We start from the raw sequence: 21,889 nt of genomic DNA, 5'->3' as shown, positions 1-21,889 counted from the left end.
AAAAAAACTAATTAAAAGCGTAGAAGAAGAACAAAAACATTTGATTAAAATTGATTTGACGAACAAAGCGCCAAAAGAGGCGAATTCGGCTTTAAATTTGGAAATTGTTCGCAAAATTCATAAATAAATAATATGAAAAATGCGGCCGCCCAAAAAAAAAAAAATGCTGCTCAAGAATATTAAGCAGCCATGGCCAAAAGCGAGACACACACACACACACACACACCCTTGTTGTTGTTGTTGTTGTTTGTTGTGATTGTTGCTCGGTGGCTGATTACCATTGGCGAGACAAACTTTCACCTGTTTAGCGGCAAAAGCCTTTAACATAAATATTTATGCCCAAAAAAACAGCAAGAAAAGCTGCTGCTGTTGTTGTTGTTGTAATTTTAATGCATGTGGCAAAGAAATGCGCGCACTCGCACTGAATTTGGCTTGGGATTTGGTTTTGGTTTTGGGTTTGGCTATGGGCTTGGGCTTGGGCTTGGGTTTGGCTTGAGCTTCGCTTTTGGTGTAGGCCAAACAAATTCGTGCTAAATGGCTGGACAAGTGCTTACGAATTGACAAAGTCAATACAAAGGCGGGTGTGTATGTGAGAGTGTGTGTGTGTGCGGTAGGGGGTGCGGAGGGTTGGTGTTGCGAGAGACAACTCGTTTAGCGCGCCGCATTTAACAAGATAAAACAAGCAAGCGTGCTCTTGCAAACGACTTGCAGATACCCTGGACACAGCGCAAACTTTGCAGCTTCCTTCTGTGCATATCAAAAACAACTGTGCTACTCTTAGCCTTCGGTCCACACTATTTATGGCAAAGAAATTGTTAAAAAGTGTTTACGAACTGATTTTTATACAATATTTGGGTCTTAGGTCTAGCATACAAAGGTTTTTCAAATTATTATTATTTTAATTATTATTTATTATTTTTTATTAAAACCTAATACCCTTCCAGGGTATAAAAGCGCGCAGTAAGTAACTGTGAGACGGGCCCCGTGTACAATGTGGCAGCTACCGCTCATTCATTCATTCATTCAACCAGTTAGTCAGTCAGTCAGTGAGTCAGTCTCGCTCCCCCCCTCTCTCTCTCGCTCTCGCTCTCCCTCTCTCTGTCTCTATCTCGCTCTCTCACGCACACAAACACTGGCTCTCTTTTGGGCTCTACGACAAATAACAAATCTTGGCTTGGCAACGAGTCGAGTTCGACCGCATTCCAATGCTAAGACGTCGCTGCCCGAGCGCTTGCCTGCAGCCGCTGTCGATGTGGATGTCGATGCCGATGTCGATGTCGATGTCGATGTCTATGCTACAACAGCAACAAGCACAGCACGTAGAATAGAAACAATTTAATGGAGGTTTTCATGTGTAATCAATGAGCGGCAGCTGTGCAGCATTTGCAAATTGAGTGTGAACAAAAAATGCGAAATACAAGAATCCAAAGTATGCCAAAACAAAAACGAGAAAAAATCACATAAAAAACACGTAAGAAAACGCGTTGAACTTTTCAAATTATTGAAGCGCAATATTTTGTTCTGCAATTAATAACTATTAATAAGTATGACACATTATTTATCGCATCATATGCTAAGATTCTTCAGCTACGAAAAAGTTCACAGTCGAAATGTTTGTTCAAGTTCGACTTATATCTAATATATCTTCACTATAAGCCGTAGCTAGGTTCAAAATTGATCAATTGAACCACTTTGAACTAGTTCACAGGCTTGCCAAATATACCAAATCCCAACATCTTTGCTTGCAGCACTTTTGTGAGCTATTCTTAGGCCGAACATAAATCAATTGAATATTATATCTACATTCTGAATAGATGTATGTAATTCATTGTGAACCAGTTCCAGTTCCAGTTCACATTTCGTTCAAAATGCAAATGAGGGCGTGGCCTGATGCTAAGCCCTTTAAACTCCGACTGACTTCGTCGGCTGACCTGGCTAAGCAACATGTTGCCCGGGTTCAAGGTTTTCAGTTGGGATCAAAAATGTCTTTCCCCCCCCCCCCCCCCCCCCCCCCCCTCCAGCATACATTTCCCCCTCTTTGGCTGCTGACTGCCTTTAATCTGGTTAGGTGTAGCCAGTTAAGATGTGCTGCCCAAACAAAGTTCGTTGTTCAAGTCTTTTATATTTGTCACCAAGTTCGTTGCCTGAGTCTTTCGATTTACTTGTTTGTTTTTTAGAGATTTTCGTATGCATTTTCAAACCTGTCGCTTTTCCCATGACCAAATGCGCTAAAAATTTCCTTACAATTTCGTTGTTAAGCGCATTTACGGTGTGATTGTGTGTGTGTGTGTGTGTGTGTGTGTGAGCGTGCGATGTGTCATAAATCTGTGTTTTCTGAGACGAAGCATTTGATACAAAACTCTGAACCGCACCTGCACAAATGTTTAGCTTAAACTGACACAGGTGTGTGTATCAACGTGTGTGTGTGTGTGTGTGTGTTAGAGCGAGTTTCTAGTTTTCGACTTTGTTGTTGTTAAATTGATTTTCATGCCAGATTCTTGGCATAGCTCGGACCGCAGCCAGCTGCCAGTTCGCAGTCCCTTGGCACATCAAGTCTATTTTTATGTTTTACGTGGCGTTTACCCTGTAGGTATGTCAGCCACGTGACATATGGAACTGTGCGCCAAAGCAATGCGCCAAGCTAGCGACCCAACAAAGAGACTCTTGATGTTCCCTCATTGATGGCAGAGCAAGCTCCAGCAAGAGGAGGGAGGAGCTCCGATTGGGCTAGCCTGGACACTAGCTAATGCTCTCGGTTGTGTCCAATGACAAGCATGCCTTGACTTATGCCATTTGGGGCTCGTCTTGGCAGCAAGAACTTCAAGAACTTAACCCTTCCAACCCCCGTTGGGGCTAGTTACCAGGGCTGCACACAATTGGGATTCATTTTAGCTACGAGTCCAGACTTGGGAACTATGCCATTTGTTGCTGCACTTCTACATTGGTTTATTGAACCCCAACTCTGGGCACAGCACATTCGCATAATTCGATGCGCTGCATTTTGATTAGGTGCGGGCGAGTGTGTGCGGCTTGCGTGGAGCAACATGCCACATTTGGCGGCATGGCTGCATTCGGCGTTTGTATGTAACCTACGCAGCAAACACAGCGGGGCGCAGTCGCGAGCACGCCAAGTGAAACTCTTGACAAGACCATAGATCCGCAGAGATGCACAGCACAGCCTCCATCGCTGCCTCAGCTGCAGCTATGGCCAATCCATTTCCATTTTTATGGCACGCACAAAAATGCGCCGCTTAATTATTTCATTTAACACACACACGCACACACGCACACATACTTCGATATCGATTTCGACAGTCGCTTTAATTGACGCAGTTTGTCGAACTGCAATTTATTTAATTTATTGTTCATTTTACTTTCAACTTGCGTTTTTTTTTCGCCTGTTTTTTGTTTTTAGCAACTAATGTTTAACATTTAACACGCTGCTCCATTGCATTTCTCTCCATGGAAGAGCTGAAGCGCAACGATTGCGATTTCATTTGTTTTCATTTGATTGAAATTCATTTTCTAATTGAGATATTAAAATTCCACACAAGCCAAGCCCTAAAATCGAATAAATCTGTATCTGGCTGACTGACCGATTGACTGACTGACTGATTGACTAACTTACTGACTGGGTGATTGATTGACTGACTGATTGACTGGCTGATTGATTGACTGGCTGACTGATTGACTGACTGACTGACTGACCGACTGGGTGATTGACTGACTGACTGACTGGGTGATTGACTGACTGACTGATTGATTGACTGATTGATTGATTGATTGACTGACTGATTGATTGACTGATTGATTGATTAATTAATTGATTGATTGATTGATTGACTGACTGATTGATTGACTGTTTGGCTGACTGACTGACTGAGTGATTGACTGACTGACTGAGCTCTAGGCAAAACAACTATGAAGACCATAAGCACTAAGACTAGGCAAAAGACAATCCCAAGTGTGGAAAGACGGTTGCTTGAACATCGGTTTGACAGTGGAGAGGTCACGGTTCCCTATTTTTGTTGTACCCAATTGTTATATTGTTTTTGAGAAGCGATGTGAAGAAATGGCGCAATTGGCTTGGTTTAAATCTGAAGTTTGGGCGAGGGACACAAATAATATGGGTAAGTCATGTACTTGCAACATAATTCATTTGAGCCAGGCAAAGCCGGGTAATTTCTTTTGGATATTAATAATATTTCAATGTGCAATTTTGAAAAACTCGTTTCTTTCCGAAGATCTGTTAGAATTCGTTTGCAACGGTTTATCTGGATTTACTGGAGTTGGCGGCCAGTTTTTCTATGGTTAAGGCGTTATTTGCACTCCCAGTTTGGCATGGTCTGGCGCTCTTCTTCTTCTTCTACCTCTTCAACTACTCCTTCTTCTTCTGCTTCTTCTTTTTCTCCTTGTTGTTCAGCTGCTTGTTCGTGGCAAACTGACTGACAGTTTGAGTTATTGGCCAAACGGACAGCTCGAAAGCAGCAGTGACTAGTCACATATTATTTGTAAGCCGCTTTATGTTTGCCTCCTCGCCCTTGCCCACCCTCCCACCCCCCCCCCCCCCCCCCCCCTAGACCACTCCAGCACCCTTTGCCGCACTCAACGCCTGCTATCACAAAGTGGCCTCACGTTTTGTTGTACTCGCACAAATAGAAAATTTCATGTAGAAAGAAGAAATATTTAGCAAGAAGCCAAAGTCGAAGACGAAGTCGAACGATTTCACTAACACTAGGGCCTAGCCAAATGCTCAGCCAGCAAGTAAACTTGGCTAAAACGGCGACACACACACACACACACACAGACAGACAGACAGACAGACAGCCACGGGTAGCGCAGTGAGCCAAAAGGCCAATAAACCTTTTGAGAAGAGACAGCGTCGAACGCGCGGTGTTGTCTTCGCTGGCAGCCAAAGCGCCAAAAGACTCAGCCACTGTTGCGGCTGTTGTTGTTGTTGTGGTTGCTGCTGCTCATCGATCACACACACACACACACACACACACACACAAACACACGTACTAAAAACAAAAAGGGAAATTTTCAACAAACAAAAAAAAAAGAAGAAGTTTGCTTTTGTTTTTTATTTTCATTGCATGCAAAAGACAATTGAAAGTGCGAGACGACATCTGCTGTGGCTGTTGTTTGTTTTTATTGTTGTCATTATTGTTGTTGTTGTTGTTGTCGCTGCTGCTGTCATTAAATTATTCTAAAAAGCATTCGTGCCGCTATTTGTTGTTGTCTGTTGTCTGAGGTGCGCCGCTTGATTTGTTTTGCCCAGCATTCAACTAGTTGTTGCCAGTTGCCAGTTGCCAGTTGCCGCTGCACCCACAACTTGGAGGCGGGCAGACAGGCGGCAATTGAATAAAAGGGCGTCACATTGGTTCGCCCCCACAAGCAGCTGCTATGCTGATGTTAACTGAGACGCGCAACGGTGTGCACGATCTATTGCAAAGCATTTTGACAGTCGAAAAATTATCGAATACCTGGCTATCTAAGTAATAACTATCGATAAATTATCAAATACATGGCATATCGAAGTTATGACTATCGATCAATTATCGAAGTGTCATCGATAACTATCGAACTTATGATAGTTATCCAAGTTATCGCATGTCGATACATTTGTTGATATGTTTAGAAAATTATAATTTCGTCCGTTATATCGATATTTTCATCGACTGTTTTTTTCAGCCATTCATTGTTATCGATTACTCAAGTCAAATAATTCGAACTAATTGAAGCTTTTGGCTAATCGATATGTCATCAATAGCTTTCGATTTTGATAAATCCAATCGACTTCTGAGCTTATTGACTCAAAATATGTTCTACATGTTTCATGCTACTCTATAGATCGGCATCTTATTGGGCAGCTACTGTTATCGATGAAATTTCTGTTTGATATCGAAAAGTGGTCACAGCTACATCTGTACATAAGCAAATGTTTACTATCTAATCAATAAATGTATAATAAATATGTTAAACAAATATATGTTATTTGCTTTAAGGGTCAATAGATCGATGGAAAAGCTGCCTAAGTTATCGATATGTTAATAATATGACGCCTGCAACTCCAATCGAAAAAATCAAATCAATTTGATAAACACACTAAAATAGCTGCCGAGTGAAACGAGATGCAGATGAGACGTCGCGACAACTAAATTAAATTTCACTCTGATGGATTTTTGTGTGTGTGTGTGTGTGTCGTTGTTGCAGTTGTTGTTGTACGTTCGCTCTGACTAAGTATTTTGTTTGAGTAAAGTAAAAGCCAATTAACATCTTTGTCGCATTAACATGCACAACAGCTAGACGAAGCTGTGTGTGTGTGTGTGTGTGTGCGTGTGTGTGTGGCACTCTGAGTGCCTCTCTTTGTTATGCATTCGTTGTGTTGTTGTTGTTGTTGTTGCCTGAGCCCTGCTGCTAGTCTGATCGGTCGCTTGCAAGAGGCGAACAGCGATAAAAAAACAGCAAAGAAACGAGGCAAATAAAAATAACAAAAAAAAAAAACAAAAGACTTAGGCAACGAACGTGAACCAAGAATGTTGAGAGAGTCGCAAGAGGCAACTGCGGCAACTGCTGTTGTTAACATAGCTGGGGCGTGTTGTGTACGTTGGATACGGAAGTGGCACACACACACACACACACACACACACACACACACACACACACACACTCGTACACACACAGATAAAGAATGAAAGATAGAGAGTGAGCGAGAGCGAGACAATTTTAGTTGAGAGTTCGTCGAAGCAATTCCATAGTCGAGTGGCCAATGCGGAATTCTTTGGCAGCCGGAACCAGTTTTTTTTGTGTTACTTCTACCAATTTTTTATACACATACATATATATATACATATACATTTTTTAGTTTTTATTTTTGCTTTTGATTGCCTTTTACGCTTTGCTTTTTCTCCATATTTCTGCACGCTTAACTGTTCGGCGTTGTATACCGTTGCAAGCAAGCGTTCTCGACATGATTTGCCAAAATGCATTGCCCCCTTCTCTCCGCTTCTCATTCGCCCAACAACCAATCGAATTGAAGAGCGAAGCGGCGAATTGCGTGGACGCTACGCTTGCTCCCTAAAGCCAAGCCAAAGTCGTGTGTGCAGCCTGTGTGCCACAGCTGCCCCGGCTACCCCGGCTGCCCCGGCTATCCCGCCTCCCTTGCTTGGTTGCCCCATTGTGGCAGCGGCAGCAACCGTTAGGCGTCCACAAACAAACTTATGCAACTGGGCAGAGTACCGTTATTGACTGACAATAAACTGAAATCGATCCGCTGCCCAATCGGAAACCGATGAATCGAGACATCAAACAGAACAAGAAGAAGAACAATCGAAAAACAGGTAACCGAATCTAATTAAAACGCATGCAACAGGTGTTGACTGCAGCAAACTGTAATCTTTACATCGTATTTGATGTGTGTTTGAACAATTTAAGCAAAGATTTCAAAGCTTTCTGAAATTCGAGTCTGCAGCAGCATTTTACTTGTATCATGTTACAGAAATAAGCTATTCTCCTAATTTACATTCCGTAGAGATATGTTAGGGAAATGCATCTATTTTGATATATTATTATCTATACTTAATATTTAGAAGTTGTTTCATTGCTCCACAAATAACTTTTTTTACAAAAGAAAAGAACATTTCGTGGAATATAATGGAACTTAATATATATATATATAAATACTTTTGAATGTATAATTTTGAAGAAATGCTACGAAATTGGCGTGGATAAAAAATTAAAATAACTTTTAAACGAATTATACATTTCGAACGCCAACTGCATTACGAATGCGGCTTTAGCTGAATGTTTGACTCTTTCAAGGTACTTTGACTGGCTATTGATGAGCTCATTGCATTGATTTATTGAATAGATATTCTATTAATATAAATAATGAGCACATTTCGATGCGAAACTAAAAACAACGTCGAATAACTAACTGAATGTGCAGCTAATGGCATCTCTCTCCCTCTCGCACACTCACCCTCACCATCTCTCTCTCTCTCTCTCTCTCTACCTTTGCCGGCGCAGTAATGCAATAAAGTCTTTTCCAACACATATCTATGTAATCAAATTTACCGTTGCGACTTCTTATTGGCTCGGATTTGGATGGCAATGACATTTGGCAGTGACCGCAGTTATCGGTAATCGATAGCTTATATGTAGCTGTGTGTATACAAACATTCATACTTGTTGCATGCTCATTCATCACTCACTTGCTTTGTTGTTGTTGTTTGCTGCTCCCTCGTTTCAGTTAACTGTTGCGCTCCCCGCTGCCGCTGCCGCTGTCGCTGCCACTGTTATTGTCCACGTTTGTACTTTATATGCTTTCTTTGTATTCGTATTTGTATTTGTGTATTTGTGTATGTGTATGTGTACGTGTTTGCGTTTTGAGCTCTGCTTTTTTCAAGCGTACCGCGTTCTCTCCTGCTTCTAATTCTTTTGCTGCTGCTTTCTACGTCACTTCGTCACACACATTAAAAGAATTCTACTACATTTCATACGTTTTGTTGTTGTCGTTGCTGCTGCTGCTGCTGCATTGGCCTCTTCTCCAAAAGCTCTCTATGTGCATATGTGTGTGTGCGTGTGTATGCACAGGTAGATAAATAAATCAAATATGAAATATCAAAGCGCGCACTTGCAAAAAATATATATTAAATACTACAATTTGTGTTTATTTTGTGACTATGTGTGTGTATGCAATAGTAAATCGTGGCACGCGCGCACTTAAAAAAAAAAAGTGTTCAAATTAGACCGACCGATTCTGCGCACACGACCTGCCAGTAATAAAACAGAATTAACAATAAGCGCCGAGCGATGCTCGCGTTTGCTCTTGTCTAGGTTTGTTCGATAACAGACAGTTATGTGCAGCGCAATATGCGTTATGTTATCGATGGTGCGCACGTAGCGCCAACAAGCGGCACAAATTTGCGTTAGCAGTGCTCTGTTAAACTGAACCTACCAGACATAAATCTATGCCAACTCAAAATGGCACTGTTATAACAAGCTAAATGTACTGTTGTGTTAACAGCTCAATTGAGCAGCAGCAGACAAGCTGAGCATAACAGTGTCATTTGCAGAACAGCAACCAATTTAATTATTTAAATAAACAAAAATTCAATTAAGCCGTGAACCGTGTGTATGTGTTGGTTCACCAAAAATTAAGCCCAACAATGTCCACAGCATCCGGATCCGAACCGCCCACCAGATGCAGCAAATGCCAGAAAGAGACAACAACCCCAACAAATGCAACCGAAGCTGCCCACTGTACCGATTGTGTTAACCTGGACGCAGCAGCAGCCGAGCAGCGATTGGCGAAAACTGAGGAGCCTGTGAAAATGGAAATTGATGCCGATTTAACCACTACAGAGACACTGGACGAACTGGATGAGCTGGACGACAACAGGCCAACGATAAATATGCAAACGAATGCCAATGGCAAAGGTATTGGGAAGGCCAATCGGAAAACAGAAGAGCAGCCGCCAGCCAAGGAGGAGCCACCACACGCCACTCAAATCTCCAATGAGGCCAACGTGGCTGAGGTCAAGACGAAAGCAAACAGTCCCGCTACAGTCAAGGCCGAGGCCAGCCTTCTTGCCGATGGCGATGCTGCCGCTGAAGATGTTAGCGCATCCAAGATGGCGGAGGCCAGCCCGGCGGAAGCGGCCGCGTCCCAGACGCCGCAGCGCGCTGGCAAAGTGACGCGCAGCAGCCTAAATGGCGCCCGATCGCCAACCATAATCAAACGGCTGCGCAAAAGCACGCGCAGCACACGCTTCAAATCGAAGCTAACGGGACGTGGCAATACAAGCGGAAGTGGTGCAATCAATGGCCACAATGGCCAAGTCGTCGGCGGTGCTGCCGCTGGGCAATCGCCTGGCGGTCCGTCACATGCGGCCGGCGGTGCCAAGGCACATGGCAAAACCGGAGCTGGCGGCGCTGGCGCTGCGTCCGGTGCACGCAATCGGCGCACCCTTTTCAAGCGTCCCGCCCAGAAGACGCCGCGGGTGCAGGCCTGCACGCAGTTCGTGAAGAGCGTGTTCTACAAGGGCAGCTACATGCAGATCGGCGATATTGTGAGCATCGTGGATAGCGAACAGAACATATTCTATGCCCAGATCCGGGGCCTACTGGTGGATGCCTATTGCGAGAAATCGGCGTTTCTCACCTGGCTGATACCCACGCAGGACAGTCCCGATCCGCAGGAGGGCTTCGACCCAGCCACCTATCTGATTGGTAAGCCATCAAAATTGCGAAATATTGCAAATTGGATCTCATTGCTTTTTCTTTGGTTTCAGGTCCCGACGAGGAGCTCTCCCGCAAACTGTGCTATCTGGAGTTTGTGATGCACGCGCCCAGCAATTACTACTACGATCGGACGACGCCCTTTCCGCTGCCCGATGTGGATGAGTACACGACGCACCGCACCGGCGGCTATATCTGGACCCGATTGCCGACAGTCAAACGGGAACGTGAGCGTGAGAGGGAGCGGGAGCGTGAGCGCGAGCGCGATAGGGAACGGGAACGCAAGGCGGCTGCCTAGCAGAGGCCTAGGCTTAGGAGGCGCAACCTTAAACCTAGGCTTACTTTTTAGATGGCAACAGCTTAATTTATTGAAGTATGCGTTTAGCACATAAGAAACTGATAAAAACACAAAAACTGGGCTAAGCCGAGTATTCTGTCTCGGACTATCTCCTCCTTTTTTCTCCTTCTCTTCTTACTCTGAAATGTAGCTGGGTGCCAAGTGGTCTTGGGGGCGGGCGCGTTGGGATGGGATTAGTGCTTCTCTTCGTCATCGGCGTCGCAATATTCGCGATAGGCGCGATCGGCATCCAGATCCATCTCCAGCTGGAATCGTGCTGCGGTTGCCTCCAGATGCTTGCGCTTGCCGCGCTTCGGCTTGGGCGGACGCTGTGGCTTGGGCGTGGGCTTCGTTGTGATCGGGGGTACCACTCTCACATGGCTGTGGATCGGCGCCAGATGCTCTGAACTGGACAGCTGTTGGCACAGCTGCATGCGCTCCGCACTGACCGCCTCGGCGAGAAGTATGCGCAACGCCAGTTGGTCATCTATCATGCTGCTGCTCAGGGCGGCTGCCCGGAAGGCTCCATTTGTGGGCTGGCTGGCGTCTAACTTCGGCAGCGGCAACGGCGGTGGCGGCGGCGACGACGGCGACGGTGGCTGTGGCTCGACGGTCTTAACATCCTCCAGTTGAATGGCTGCTTGCTGTGAATGGGGCATGAATATGGCTGCCTGTCTGGCCGCGCGGAGTTCGGCAATTACCTCGTTAATGGCCGCCTGGAGGCGTGGCGTCACATGAATGTCATTCGCATTGCGGGTCATCAGCCAGCACTGCTCGACGACATCGACAAGCAGGTGATAGATCATCTTAACCAGCTCGCGCAGCAGGGCGCTGCTCACGCTGGAGACGCTTTCGACGGTACGATTGATTGCCTCCTTGTTGCTCTTCAGCAGCGGATCGAGTATGTCGTCATGGATGAACTGACTGCCGCTGCCCAAGCTGGGCAACAGCCAGCACAAAATGAACAGCTTGAAGCCACTCAGGAAGGGCACCCACGGCTCCAGGCAGCCGGTGAAAAAGTGAAAGGCATTGAAGACACCAAACACAATCCAGTATTTCATCCAGGATACCTGTGAGCGTAGGTTACCGTTCAGGCTATTGTATGTCGCGAAGGCCGGATATAGCCAGCCGATCAGCATTATGATAAACTCGTAAATCATGTCGAAAATAATTGTGGTTTTCTTTTTTTTTTTTTTGGTTTTTCTTTTGGTTTCTTGGTTTCTAACGATTTACGCCCGGAGAAGTCACTGAACCACGGCACACGAAATTTATGAACAAAATTTCCTATTTCTATAATTTCGATATTTCGGAGCACGCCTCTGTTTTTGTGAAAGCACTGTTTCAAGTGAGCTACACACCTCTGCTCCAAATACAACAAACTATACAATTAAAACGATGACTACTTGATTTTAATTAATTTGCTTTCGTAGCTTTCAAATTGAAAATCAAAAGCCCGCTATGTAGTGTTGGAAAGTGCTGGCATCAAAATCGCTATCGCATCGTACAACTCACGCAAAACCTGACCCCGGCACGGCCGCTATTTCGACTAGAGATGGGCATTCGACAATTTTCTATCAACACTCGAGTTCAGTGACAATTTTACCAATCTTGACAAAACATGAAGTGAGCATTGTATTAAGTAAGTATTGTTTCCTATTTCTAGTAGTTATTGGATAATTTTATTTTGTTAATATGGCATGTGCACACGAACGCGTCATGTTGAATCGTGCAGGTTCGTGCCACGATGAAAGCACGACATGCGTCCAACTTTAATATCGGCAGCGCAATTTCGACGTCACAGGCTCAATGCCAATTGACGTTGCTCTTATTTGCGTTACCTTCTCTATTGCGTTAATTCCGGCGTCATATTTTGAAAATGGAAGCCGAAGCAAATATTTCATGTGAAGGGGAGAAATGCTTTAATTCGCCTACTGCGCGCCTGAGCGATGTGGATGACATCTCCGATATTGACGTAGAAGATGTTGTAGACAAGTTGCACAAGACGATAACATCGAAACCAGTCTACGATGAGAAGAGAAGCATTTTCAATACCACACTCGACCTGGCGGAAGGTAAGCCAAAGACCCGCCCAAATATAAACAAACATATCTATATATATACCAAATTAATTTTATTATTTAAACCTTGCAGCGGGATCTATTTGTGAAACAACCGGTGCTGCCATTGAGGCGTATATGGAGAGCGTTGTGCAGGAGAAGCAAAACTGGGAATCGTTTGCCACCAAATACATGCACAGGCCGGGCGCAGTTGGACCTGCGGGAGGCGTTAGCTACAGGCCCAGCGAGGAGCAGCTGGCCTACCTCAATCAAGGCCCCAATCTGCAAGGCTTCATACGCGGCTTTAGCACGTTCATGAACGATGCAACGACATTTATGCTAGAGTTTGAGGATATCCAAGAGATGCAGGAAAACCTCAAGGAGTGCTGTCAGTCCCTGGCATGCCAAATACAACGCATCAGCATAGCCGAATCCCAGACAAATAGAATGCGCGATGAATGAAACGAATTTGTAGTTGCTTCTTTTTGTATAGCTCATAAAAGCATTAGTTATAAACAGGTACAAATGGAACATAAACAAAAATTTTATGAGCTCTACAGGCTAGCCAACAGCAGTGTGTGTGTGTGTGAGAGTGTATGTGGTGGCAGTTTACTCCTTGTTCCAGGCGGCCAAGTACTTCATTAGATCTGTAAGGCTCTCGAAATCGGTGCGGCTGTTAGCTGGCTCCTCTCTGCTAATGCGCGGCAATGCGTTGCCCATTTTCATGCGAAACTCTTCAAACTACAATAAATTAAGTGAATATATTAATAAAACCCTTGACAAGCGTGTGCATGTGTGTGGTACGTACATCCTTGGCGCCGCTCAGTTTCCAGAATCCATAGCAAAAGGCGCCAGTGCCCAGCACCGCGTAGAGTGTGCCCCATCCGAGGGCGCGCATGGCCAACGTTGCGCCCTCGTCCATTAGTATAATGCCCTGGCGTGTGCCCTGCTGCTGCAGCACCTTGCTGTCCGACTTCTTGGCCGTGGCTAGTGTGCGCGAGAATCCAAATAGTGCAGAGATGCCGCCGACGAGACCCATAAATGCAGCCGCTTAAATTCGGTATGAAATGAGTTTCTATTCGGTTGACATATTTTGCTGTTTGATTTATGTATTTAGGTACCTTGGATGCGAAATTTGCGCCGCTTTTCCGCTTCCACTGCATCTACGGCGGGGCCGGCTTCGCTCATCGTGAAAAATCTTTGCTTATTTTGATAATTTTTTTTTATTGTCGTAATCGCAGGTCGTGAAAGTCGTTGCCCCAACGATAAGTCGATAGGTATTTTACCGATGAAAAATAAGTGATAAGCGATAGTCACGAAAAATAGTAGAATGCAATTTAATCAAACATCCACGCTTTAAAAAAAAGAATAATTAAGAGGATCGCCGAAATTGGATAATTACGATAGTAATACCTATGGGTGCAACCGCGAAAGAAAATAAATTTTTAAGAACGTGCTTTTGTAACGTGGGCCACAATATTGTTTTTAATTTAAATTTATTATCGATTCCCAAAAATCATTGCTGAACATCGCAACCAAAAAACATCGTTTAGATATCGGCACTGACGCGAGCATCGCATCGATACAACAATCTTAATTTTTCTGTAACGGCAACTCTAGAATGGAAAGAGAGAAATGGTTAGAATTGTCATATAAAAAAAAAAAGACGTCAACATTGTTGCACAACAAGCTCAAATCAAAACCAAACTACAAATAACAAACTGTTGCTTTGCGCAACAAAAATTGCCGCGAAAAGTGTTGCCTTCGATAACGCTATCGAACAAATAGAAAGGTAAACGCAGAGTTGCATCGCGCTCAAATCGGACACCCACTAAATTTTTTAGTGCGCTTTACGGACTGCGTTGCCTCGCGTCTGCAATTGAAAAAACGCGGATTTAGCAGCTAAAGTCCATATTAAAGTGTATTCACAACACAACACAAACAATTGTAATAAAAAATGCACTAAAACAACGCAACAAACGCCAACAACTTATTGTTTTTTCCTGCAACTTTCAAGCGTGTGCCCATTGCGCTGCTCTGTGGCTTTGTCACGCGTGCAAAATTTTCATCAGCTACCCCGTGGATATAACTTAAACTTTTCGCATCGCAATGAGCACCACAACGGACTCGAAGGCGCCGCTGCGCCAGGTGAAGCGTGTACAGTTTGGCATTTTGTCACCTGACGAAATCGTAAGTACCCTCCATCCCAAAGGTGAAATGCGAAATGTGAAATCGACGCCATATTGAAAATCAATTGTCGCACTCAAGTAAACAAGATGCACGCAATGATTCACTAGAATTATCGACGGCCACTTAGCCGGAATTTCCCAACTTTTGCCAAATCCTTGTAGTGGGCAGGGGACTTACAGTTTGTGACGAAATCATAATGCGATATCGCCTATATGTGCATATATTCCAGACCCGGATCCGATATGAGAATTGAGCATTCAAGTTGTCTCCAAGAACTATGTCCCAGACCTAGCAGCGCATTCTCAGAGTTTAGTATAGTCTTATAGTATATAATAATCCCATATAATATGCAGCTCGCCAGCTTCCTACTGCTTTCTTGGCGCCCATTTCCTCGGGGATTAGATCCGATCGCGCCAATCAACGACACGTTCGCACGTTATGTTACTTTGGTCTTTCGAAAAACTTAAAATAACCTTTTAACCTGTCGTTAGGCAGAAGGAAACCTGCAAAGATCCTTAAAATAGCGCACAAATTCTGGCATAAACTCACAATTTAATTGATATCTTTGGATTTTTTTTGCATGACATTCACGGACTTATCCGAACTTGTCGCAGGTTCTGTTCAGGGTTCGAGCCAGTGCCCCACTTTAAAGTACCTTTCGCATAAAAACCTAACCTCAAATTAAGTCTCTTGAGGCTTTATATTTTACTATTGCCGGGCTGTCTGCCTCCCTTTGATCGTGTTGATTATCAATCAGTCAGTCATCATCAATCAACAATCAATCAGTAAATCCATAAACATATTATTCAGCTGAAAACAGGGCATAAAAAAAGGCCGTCATTTTACTGAGTATCTGCATTGGTTTTTATTAAATATATGTAACAAATTTTGATATTAATTTTCTGCTGCTTCAGCGCCGGATGTCTGTGACGGAGGGCGGCGTACAATTTGCGGAGACGTTGGAAGGCGGCCGTCCGAAGCTGGGCGGCCTGATGGATCCGAGACAAGGCGTCATAGATCGCACATCGCGCTGTCAGACGTGCGCCGGCAACATGACCGAGTGTCCCGGACATTTCGGGCACATTGATCTGGTCAAGCCGGTGTTTCACATTGGCTTCATCACGAAGACAATCAAGATATTGCGCTGCGTGTGCTTCTATTGCTCCAAGATGCTGGTATCGCCTCACAATCCCAAGATCAAGGAGATCGTTGTCAAGTCCAAGGGCCAGCCGCGCAAGCGTCTGGCCTACGTCTACGATCTGTGCAAAGGCAAAACGATCTGCGAGGGCGGCGAGGATATGGATCTGACCAAGGACAATCAGCAGGTCGATCCCAACAAGAAACCCGGCCACGGCGGCTGCGGCCATTACCAGCCCTCCATACGTCGTACTGGCCTCGATCTGACTGCTGAGTGGAAACACGTGAACGAGGATTCGCAGGAGAAGAAGATCATCGTGTCCGCGGAGCGCGTCTGGGAGATACTGAAGCACATCACCGACGAGGAGTGTTTCATACTGGGCATGGATCCCAAATATGCCCGACCCGATTGGATGATTGTCACAGTGCTGCCCGTGCCGCCGCTGGCTGTGCGTCCGGCCGTCGTCATGTTTGGCGCGGCAAAGAATCAGGACGATTTGACCCACAAGCTGGCGGACATTATCAAGGCAAACAACGAGCTGCGCAAGAACGAGGCCAGCGGCGCCGCCGCGCACGTTATCCAGGAGAACATCAAGATGCTGCAGTTTCACGTGGCCACACTTGTCGACAACGATATGCCCGGCATGCCGCGTGCCATGCAGAAGTCCGGCAAGCCGCTGAAGGCAATCAAGGCGCGTCTCAAGGGCAAAGAGGGCCGTATCCGAGGTAATCTTATGGGAAAACGTGTGGACTTCTCGGCCCGTACGGTCATCACACCCGATCCCAATTTGCGTATCGATCAGGTGGGCGTGCCGCGCTCCATTGCACAGAACCTCACCTTTCCGGAGCTGGTGACGCCCTTCAATATTGATCGCATGCAGGAGCTGGTTCGACGCGGCAACTCCCAGTATCCGGGCGCCAAATACATTGTCCGCGACAATGGCGAGCGCATTGATCTGCGTTTTCATCCCAAATCCTCGGACCTGCATCTGCAGTGCGGCTACAAAGTGGAGCGGCATTTGCGCGATGACGATCTGGTGATCTTCAATCGACAGCCGACGCTCCACAAGATGAGTATGATGGGGCATAGGGTGAAAGTGCTGCCCTGGTCCACGTTCCGCATGAATCTGTCCTGCACATCGCCATACAATGCTGATTTCGATGGCGACGAAATGAATCTCCATGTGCCGCAGTCCATGGAGACACGCGCCGAGGTGGAGAACATACACATTACACCGCGACAGATCATAACGCCGCAGGCCAATAAGCCCGTCATGGGCATTGTCCAGGACACTTTGACGGCCGTTCGTAAGATGACCAAGCGTGATGTGTTCATAACGCGCGAACAGGTTATGAATTTGCTCATGTTTCTGCCCACCTGGGATGGCAAAATGCCGCAGCCGTGCATCCTGAAGCCGCGCCCGCTTTGGACGGGCAAACAGATATTCTCGCTGATTATACCCGGCAATGTGAACATGATACGCGCCCATGAAACTCATCCCGACGAGGAGGATGACGGGCCCTACAAGTGGATATCGCCCGGTGACACCAAGGTCATGGTGGAGCACGGTGAACTGATCATGGGCATACTCTGTAAGAAGACGCTGGGCACATCTGCCGGCTCCCTGTTGCATATTTGCTTCCTGGAGCTGGGCCATGACATCGCTGGCCGGTTTTACGGCAACATCCAGACGGTCATCAACAACTGGCTGCTGCTCGAGGGCCACAGCATTGGCATTGGCGATACCATTGCCGATCCGCAGACGTACAACGAAATCCAGATGGCCATCAAGAAGGCCAAGGACGATGTCATCAATGTTATCCAGAAGGCGCACAACATGGAACTCGAACCGACGCCGGGCAACACGCTGCGTCAGACTTTCGAGAACAAGGTGAATCGCATCCTAAACGATGCTCGTGACAAAACTGGCGGCTCCGCCAAGAAATCCCTCACCGAATACAACAATCTAAAGGCCATGGTCGTGTCCGGCTCAAAGGGCTCCAATATTAACATCTCACAGGTGAGTGTTCCATAGCTGAACTTCACGCGCTTGAGCTAATCCCCTAATCCCCGCCCGTTCAGGTTATTGCTTGTGTGGGCCAGCAGAACGTGGAGGGTAAGCGTATACCGTATGGCTTCAGGAAGCGCACTCTGCCGCATTTCATCAAGGACGATTATGGTCCCGAGTCCAGGGGCTTTGTGGAGAACTCCTATCTGGCCGGCTTGACGCCCTCCGAGTTCTATTTCCATGCCATGGGCGGTCGTGAGGGTCTCATCGATACGGCCGTCAAGACAGCCGAAACCGGCTACATTCAGCGTCGTCTAATCAAGGCTATGGAGTCCGTGATGGTCAACTACGATGGCACCGTGCGTAACTCTGTCGGTCAGCTGATTCAGTTGCGTTACGGCGAGGACGGCCTCTGCGGCGAGCTGGTCGAGTTCCAGCATATGCCCACGGTCAAGCTGTCGAACAAGGTGTTCGAGAAACGTTTCAAATTCGATTGGTCCAACGAGCGCTATATGCGGCGCGTCTTTACGGACGATGTCATCAAGGAGATGACAGACAGCAGCGATGCCATACAGGAGCTGGAGTCCGAGTGGGATCGCCTGGTCAGCGATCGCGACAATTTGCGCACAATCTTTCCCAATGGCGACTCAAAGGTGGTGCTGCCCTGTAATTTGCAGCGCATGATCTGGAACGTTCAGAAGATCTTTCACATCAACAAACGCCTGCCCACGGATCTGTCGCCCATGCGTGTCATACGCGGTGTCAAGGGTCTGCTCGAGCGCTGCGTGATCGTCACCGGCAATGATCGCATCTCAAAGCAGGCCAATGAGAATGCAACTCTGCTGTTCCAGTGCCTCATACGCTCCACGCTGTGTACCAAATATGTTTCGGAGGAGTTTCGGCTGTCGACAGAGGCGTTCGAGTGGTTGATCGGTGAGATCGAGACGCGTTTCCAGCAGGCTCAGGCCAATCCTGGTGAAATGGTCGGCGCTCTGGCCGCCCAGAGTTTGGGCGAACCGGCCACCCAGATGACATTGAACACTTTCCATTTCGCCGGTGTCTCGTCCAAGAACGTAACACTGGGCGTGCCCAGGCTCAAGGAGATCATCAACATATCGAAGAAGCCAAAGGCGCCCTCGCTAACCGTTTTCTTGACGGGCGGCGCGGCACGCGATGCGGAGAAGGCCAAGAACGTGTTGTGCCGTCTGGAGCATACGACGCTGCGCAAGGTGACGGCCAATACGGCCATCTACTATGATCCGGATCCGCAGCGTACGGTCATTGCCGAGGATCAGGAGTTTGTCAATGTCTACTACGAGATGCCCGACTTTGATCCGACGCGCATTTCACCCTGGCTGCTGCGCATCGAGCTCGACCGCAAGCGCATGACGGACAAAAAGCTGACCATGGAACAGATCGCCGAGAAGATAAATGTCGGCTTTGGCGAGGATCTCAATTGCATCTTCAATGATGACAATGCGGACAAATTGGTGCTGCGCATACGCATCATGAACAACGAGGAGAACAAGTTCCAGGACGAGGACGAAGCCGTCGACAAAATGGAGGATGACATGTTCCTGCGCTGCATCGAGGCGAACATGTTGTCGGACATGACGCTGCAGGGCATCGAGGCCATTGGCAAGGTGTACATGCATCTGCCCCAAACGGACAGCAAGAAGCGCATTGTCATCACGGAAACGGGCGAATTCAAGGCCATTGGCGAGTGGCTGCTCGAAACGGACGGCACCTCCATGATGAAGGTGCTCTCCGAGCGCGATGTCGACCCCATACGCACCTCGTCCAATGACATTTGCGAGATTTTCCAGGTGCTCGGCATCGAAGCTGTGCGTAAATCCGTTGAAAAGGAAATGAATGCCGTGCTGCAGTTCTATGGCCTCTACGTGAACTATCGCCATCTGGCGCTGCTGTGCGACGTGATGACGGCCAAGGGCCATTTGATGGCCATTACGCGTCACGGCATCAATCGACAGGATACGGGCGCCCTTATGCGCTGCTCCTTCGAGGAGACGGTCGATGTGCTAATGGATGCCGCCGCCCATGCGGAAACGGATCCCATGCGTGGCGTCTCTGAGAACATTATCATGGGACAGCTACCCAAAATGGGCACCGGTTGCTTTGACCTGCTGCTGGACGCCGAGAAATGCCGTTTCGGCATCGAGATACCCAACTCCTTGGGCAGCAGCATGCTGGGCGGCGCTGCCATCTTTATGGGCGGCGGCTCCACGCCCAGCATGACGCCGCCGATGACGCCTTGGGTGAACTGCCATACGCCGCGCTACTTCTCACCCTCCGGTCATGGTAAGCTACCTCTCTCGCTCCCTCTCTATTGCCATCTCTTTTGCTTACGTTTACGTTCTTTCTCTCTTTTTGTTTAGTGAGCGGCATGACGCCAGGCGGACCCAGTTTCTCGCCGTCGGCCGCATCGGATGCATCGGGCATGTCGCCCAGCTGGTCGCCAGCGCATCCTGGCTCCTCGCCCAGCTCACCGGGTCCCTCGATGTCGCCACATTTTCCGGCCTCGCCGAGCGTTTCGCCATCGTATTCACCCACATCGCCCAACTATACGGCATCTTCGCCGGGCGGTGCATCGCCCAATTATTCACCGTCAAGTCCGAACTATTCGCCGACATCGCCGCTTTATGCGGCCACCAGTCCACGGTATGCGTCGGCGACGCCCAATTTTAATCCACAGTCGACCGGCTATTCGCCGTCGTCGTCCGGCTATTCGCCCACATCGCCTGTGTATTCGCCCACGTCGAATTTCCAGTCGAGTCCATCGTTTGCTGGCAGCGGCAGTAATATGTATTCGCCGGGCAATGCGTATTCGCCGAGCTCCTCAAACTATTCGTCCAATTCGCCGTCTTACTCACCGATGTCGCCGTCATATTCGCCGTCGAGTCCATCGTACTCGCCAACGTCGCCCTGCTATTCACCCACCTCGCCTTCGTACTCACCGACTTCGCCGAACTATACGCCCGTTACGCCTTCGTATTCACCGACGTCGCCCAACTATTCGGCCTCGCCGCATTATTCGCCAGCATCGCCGGCATACTCACAGACGGGCGTCAAATATTCGCCAACATCGCCGACATATTCGCCGCCGTCGCCGTCGTATGATGGTTCACCGGGCTCGCCACAATATACGCCTGGTTCGCCGCAGTACTCGCCGGCCTCACCAAAATATTCACCAACATCGCCGCTGTACTCGCCCAGTTCGCCGCAGCACTCGCCCTCGAACCAGTACAGTCCGACAGGATCCACATATTCGGCGACGAGTCCACGCTACTCGCCCAACATGTCCATCTACTCGCCGAGCAGCACCAAATATTCGCCCACATCGCCAACGTACACGCCCACAGCGCGCAACTATTCGCCCACATCGCCCACATCGCCCATGTACTCACCGACGGCGCCCTCGCACTACAGCCCCACGAGTCCCGCCTACTCGCCCAGCAGTCCCACATTTGAGGAGAGCGACGACTAAGGCGGCGGCCGACCTTCCTTTTAATTGGAGGATTCGCATTGACTTATCCATCAAAATCCAGCGACAGTCCCTATCTATATATATATATAGAATACTTAATTGTCTTTGTGACGGCGGCGGGCGGCCTACGGTAGAGCAGAGCCGGACACCTCACGCTATTATGTATCTATATCTATAACGATATCTATGATAATCACACACGTATGTATATGAATATATGTGTAGGTAGTTTCTTTTTTTTTCGCCTTTCTGTCAGTCGATCTATTTAAGGGCGATGTTATTCAATTTTATACATATGCAACAAATCCTCCCACAAATATATAATCTTTTAAGTTTAAAGCGCCCCCGATTAAGCACAATGACAAAACGATAGTCGTAATATAAATAAAAACAATTAATCAACATTTTT

The 21,889-nt window shown here is 47.3% G+C and overlaps 6 protein-coding genes across 6 annotated transcripts in view; 3 read left to right on the top strand and 3 right to left on the bottom strand.

Moving 5' to 3' along the window:
• Nucleotides 1-8,283, bottom strand: part of LOC115768178 (unconventional myosin-XV) — a 33,964-nt gene extending 25,681 nt beyond the window's left edge. The window contains exon 1 of the mRNA XM_030712684.1: nucleotides 8,217-8,283. The gene's annotated coding sequence lies outside the window, so the exon portion shown is untranslated. The remainder of the gene's footprint in view (nucleotides 1-8,216) is intronic.
• A 787-nt stretch (nucleotides 8,284-9,070) lies between these two features.
• LOC115768181 lies at nucleotides 9,071-10,566 on the top strand. Its single transcript, XM_030712689.1, has 2 exons — nucleotides 9,071-10,236; nucleotides 10,299-10,566. The coding sequence occupies exons 1-2, from the start codon at nucleotides 9,174-9,176 to the stop codon at nucleotides 10,541-10,543; spliced, it is 1,308 nt and encodes a 435-aa protein (XP_030568549.1). The 5' UTR covers nucleotides 9,071-9,173; the 3' UTR covers nucleotides 10,544-10,566.
• A 48-nt stretch (nucleotides 10,567-10,614) lies between these two features.
• LOC115768182 (receptor expression-enhancing protein 1) lies at nucleotides 10,615-11,944 on the bottom strand. The gene is made up of 2 exons (XM_030712690.1): nucleotides 11,284-11,944; nucleotides 10,615-11,226 (listed from the first exon to the last, which is right to left on the bottom strand). Exons 1-2 carry the CDS (start codon nucleotides 11,740-11,742, stop codon nucleotides 10,777-10,779), a joined length of 909 nt encoding a protein of 302 aa, XP_030568550.1. The 5' UTR covers nucleotides 11,743-11,944; the 3' UTR covers nucleotides 10,615-10,776.
• An 82-nt stretch (nucleotides 11,945-12,026) lies between these two features.
• On the top strand, nucleotides 12,027-13,121 carry LOC115768183. The gene is made up of 2 exons (XM_030712691.1): nucleotides 12,027-12,654; nucleotides 12,734-13,121. Exons 1-2 carry the CDS (start codon nucleotides 12,459-12,461, stop codon nucleotides 13,099-13,101), a joined length of 564 nt encoding a protein of 187 aa, XP_030568551.1. The 5' UTR covers nucleotides 12,027-12,458; the 3' UTR covers nucleotides 13,102-13,121.
• LOC115768184 (transmembrane protein 242) lies at nucleotides 13,114-13,890 on the bottom strand. The gene is made up of 3 exons (XM_030712692.1): nucleotides 13,761-13,890; nucleotides 13,448-13,689; nucleotides 13,114-13,380 (listed from the first exon to the last, which is right to left on the bottom strand). Exons 1-3 carry the CDS (start codon nucleotides 13,825-13,827, stop codon nucleotides 13,249-13,251), a joined length of 441 nt encoding a protein of 146 aa, XP_030568552.1. The 5' UTR covers nucleotides 13,828-13,890; the 3' UTR covers nucleotides 13,114-13,248.
• A 485-nt stretch (nucleotides 13,891-14,375) lies between these two features.
• Nucleotides 14,376-21,884, top strand: LOC115768166 (DNA-directed RNA polymerase II subunit RPB1). Its single transcript, XM_030712662.1, has 4 exons — nucleotides 14,376-14,829; nucleotides 15,744-17,987; nucleotides 18,050-20,294; nucleotides 20,372-21,884. Exons 1-4 carry the CDS (start codon nucleotides 14,749-14,751, stop codon nucleotides 21,478-21,480), a joined length of 5,679 nt encoding a protein of 1,892 aa, XP_030568522.1. The 5' UTR covers nucleotides 14,376-14,748; the 3' UTR covers nucleotides 21,481-21,884.
• The last annotated feature ends 5 nt before the right edge of the window (nucleotides 21,885-21,889 follow it).

The sequence above is a fragment of the Drosophila novamexicana genome, unplaced genomic scaffold (assembly GCF_003285875.2).
Source record: "Drosophila novamexicana strain 15010-1031.04,08,12 unplaced genomic scaffold, DnovRS2.1 tig00001692-arrow-arrow-pilon, whole genome shotgun sequence".
Classification (NCBI taxonomy): domain Eukaryota; kingdom Metazoa; phylum Arthropoda; class Insecta; order Diptera; family Drosophilidae; genus Drosophila; species Drosophila novamexicana.
Note: the sequence above shows the minus strand (reverse complement) of the source record. Positions and strands in the feature narration are given on the sequence as shown.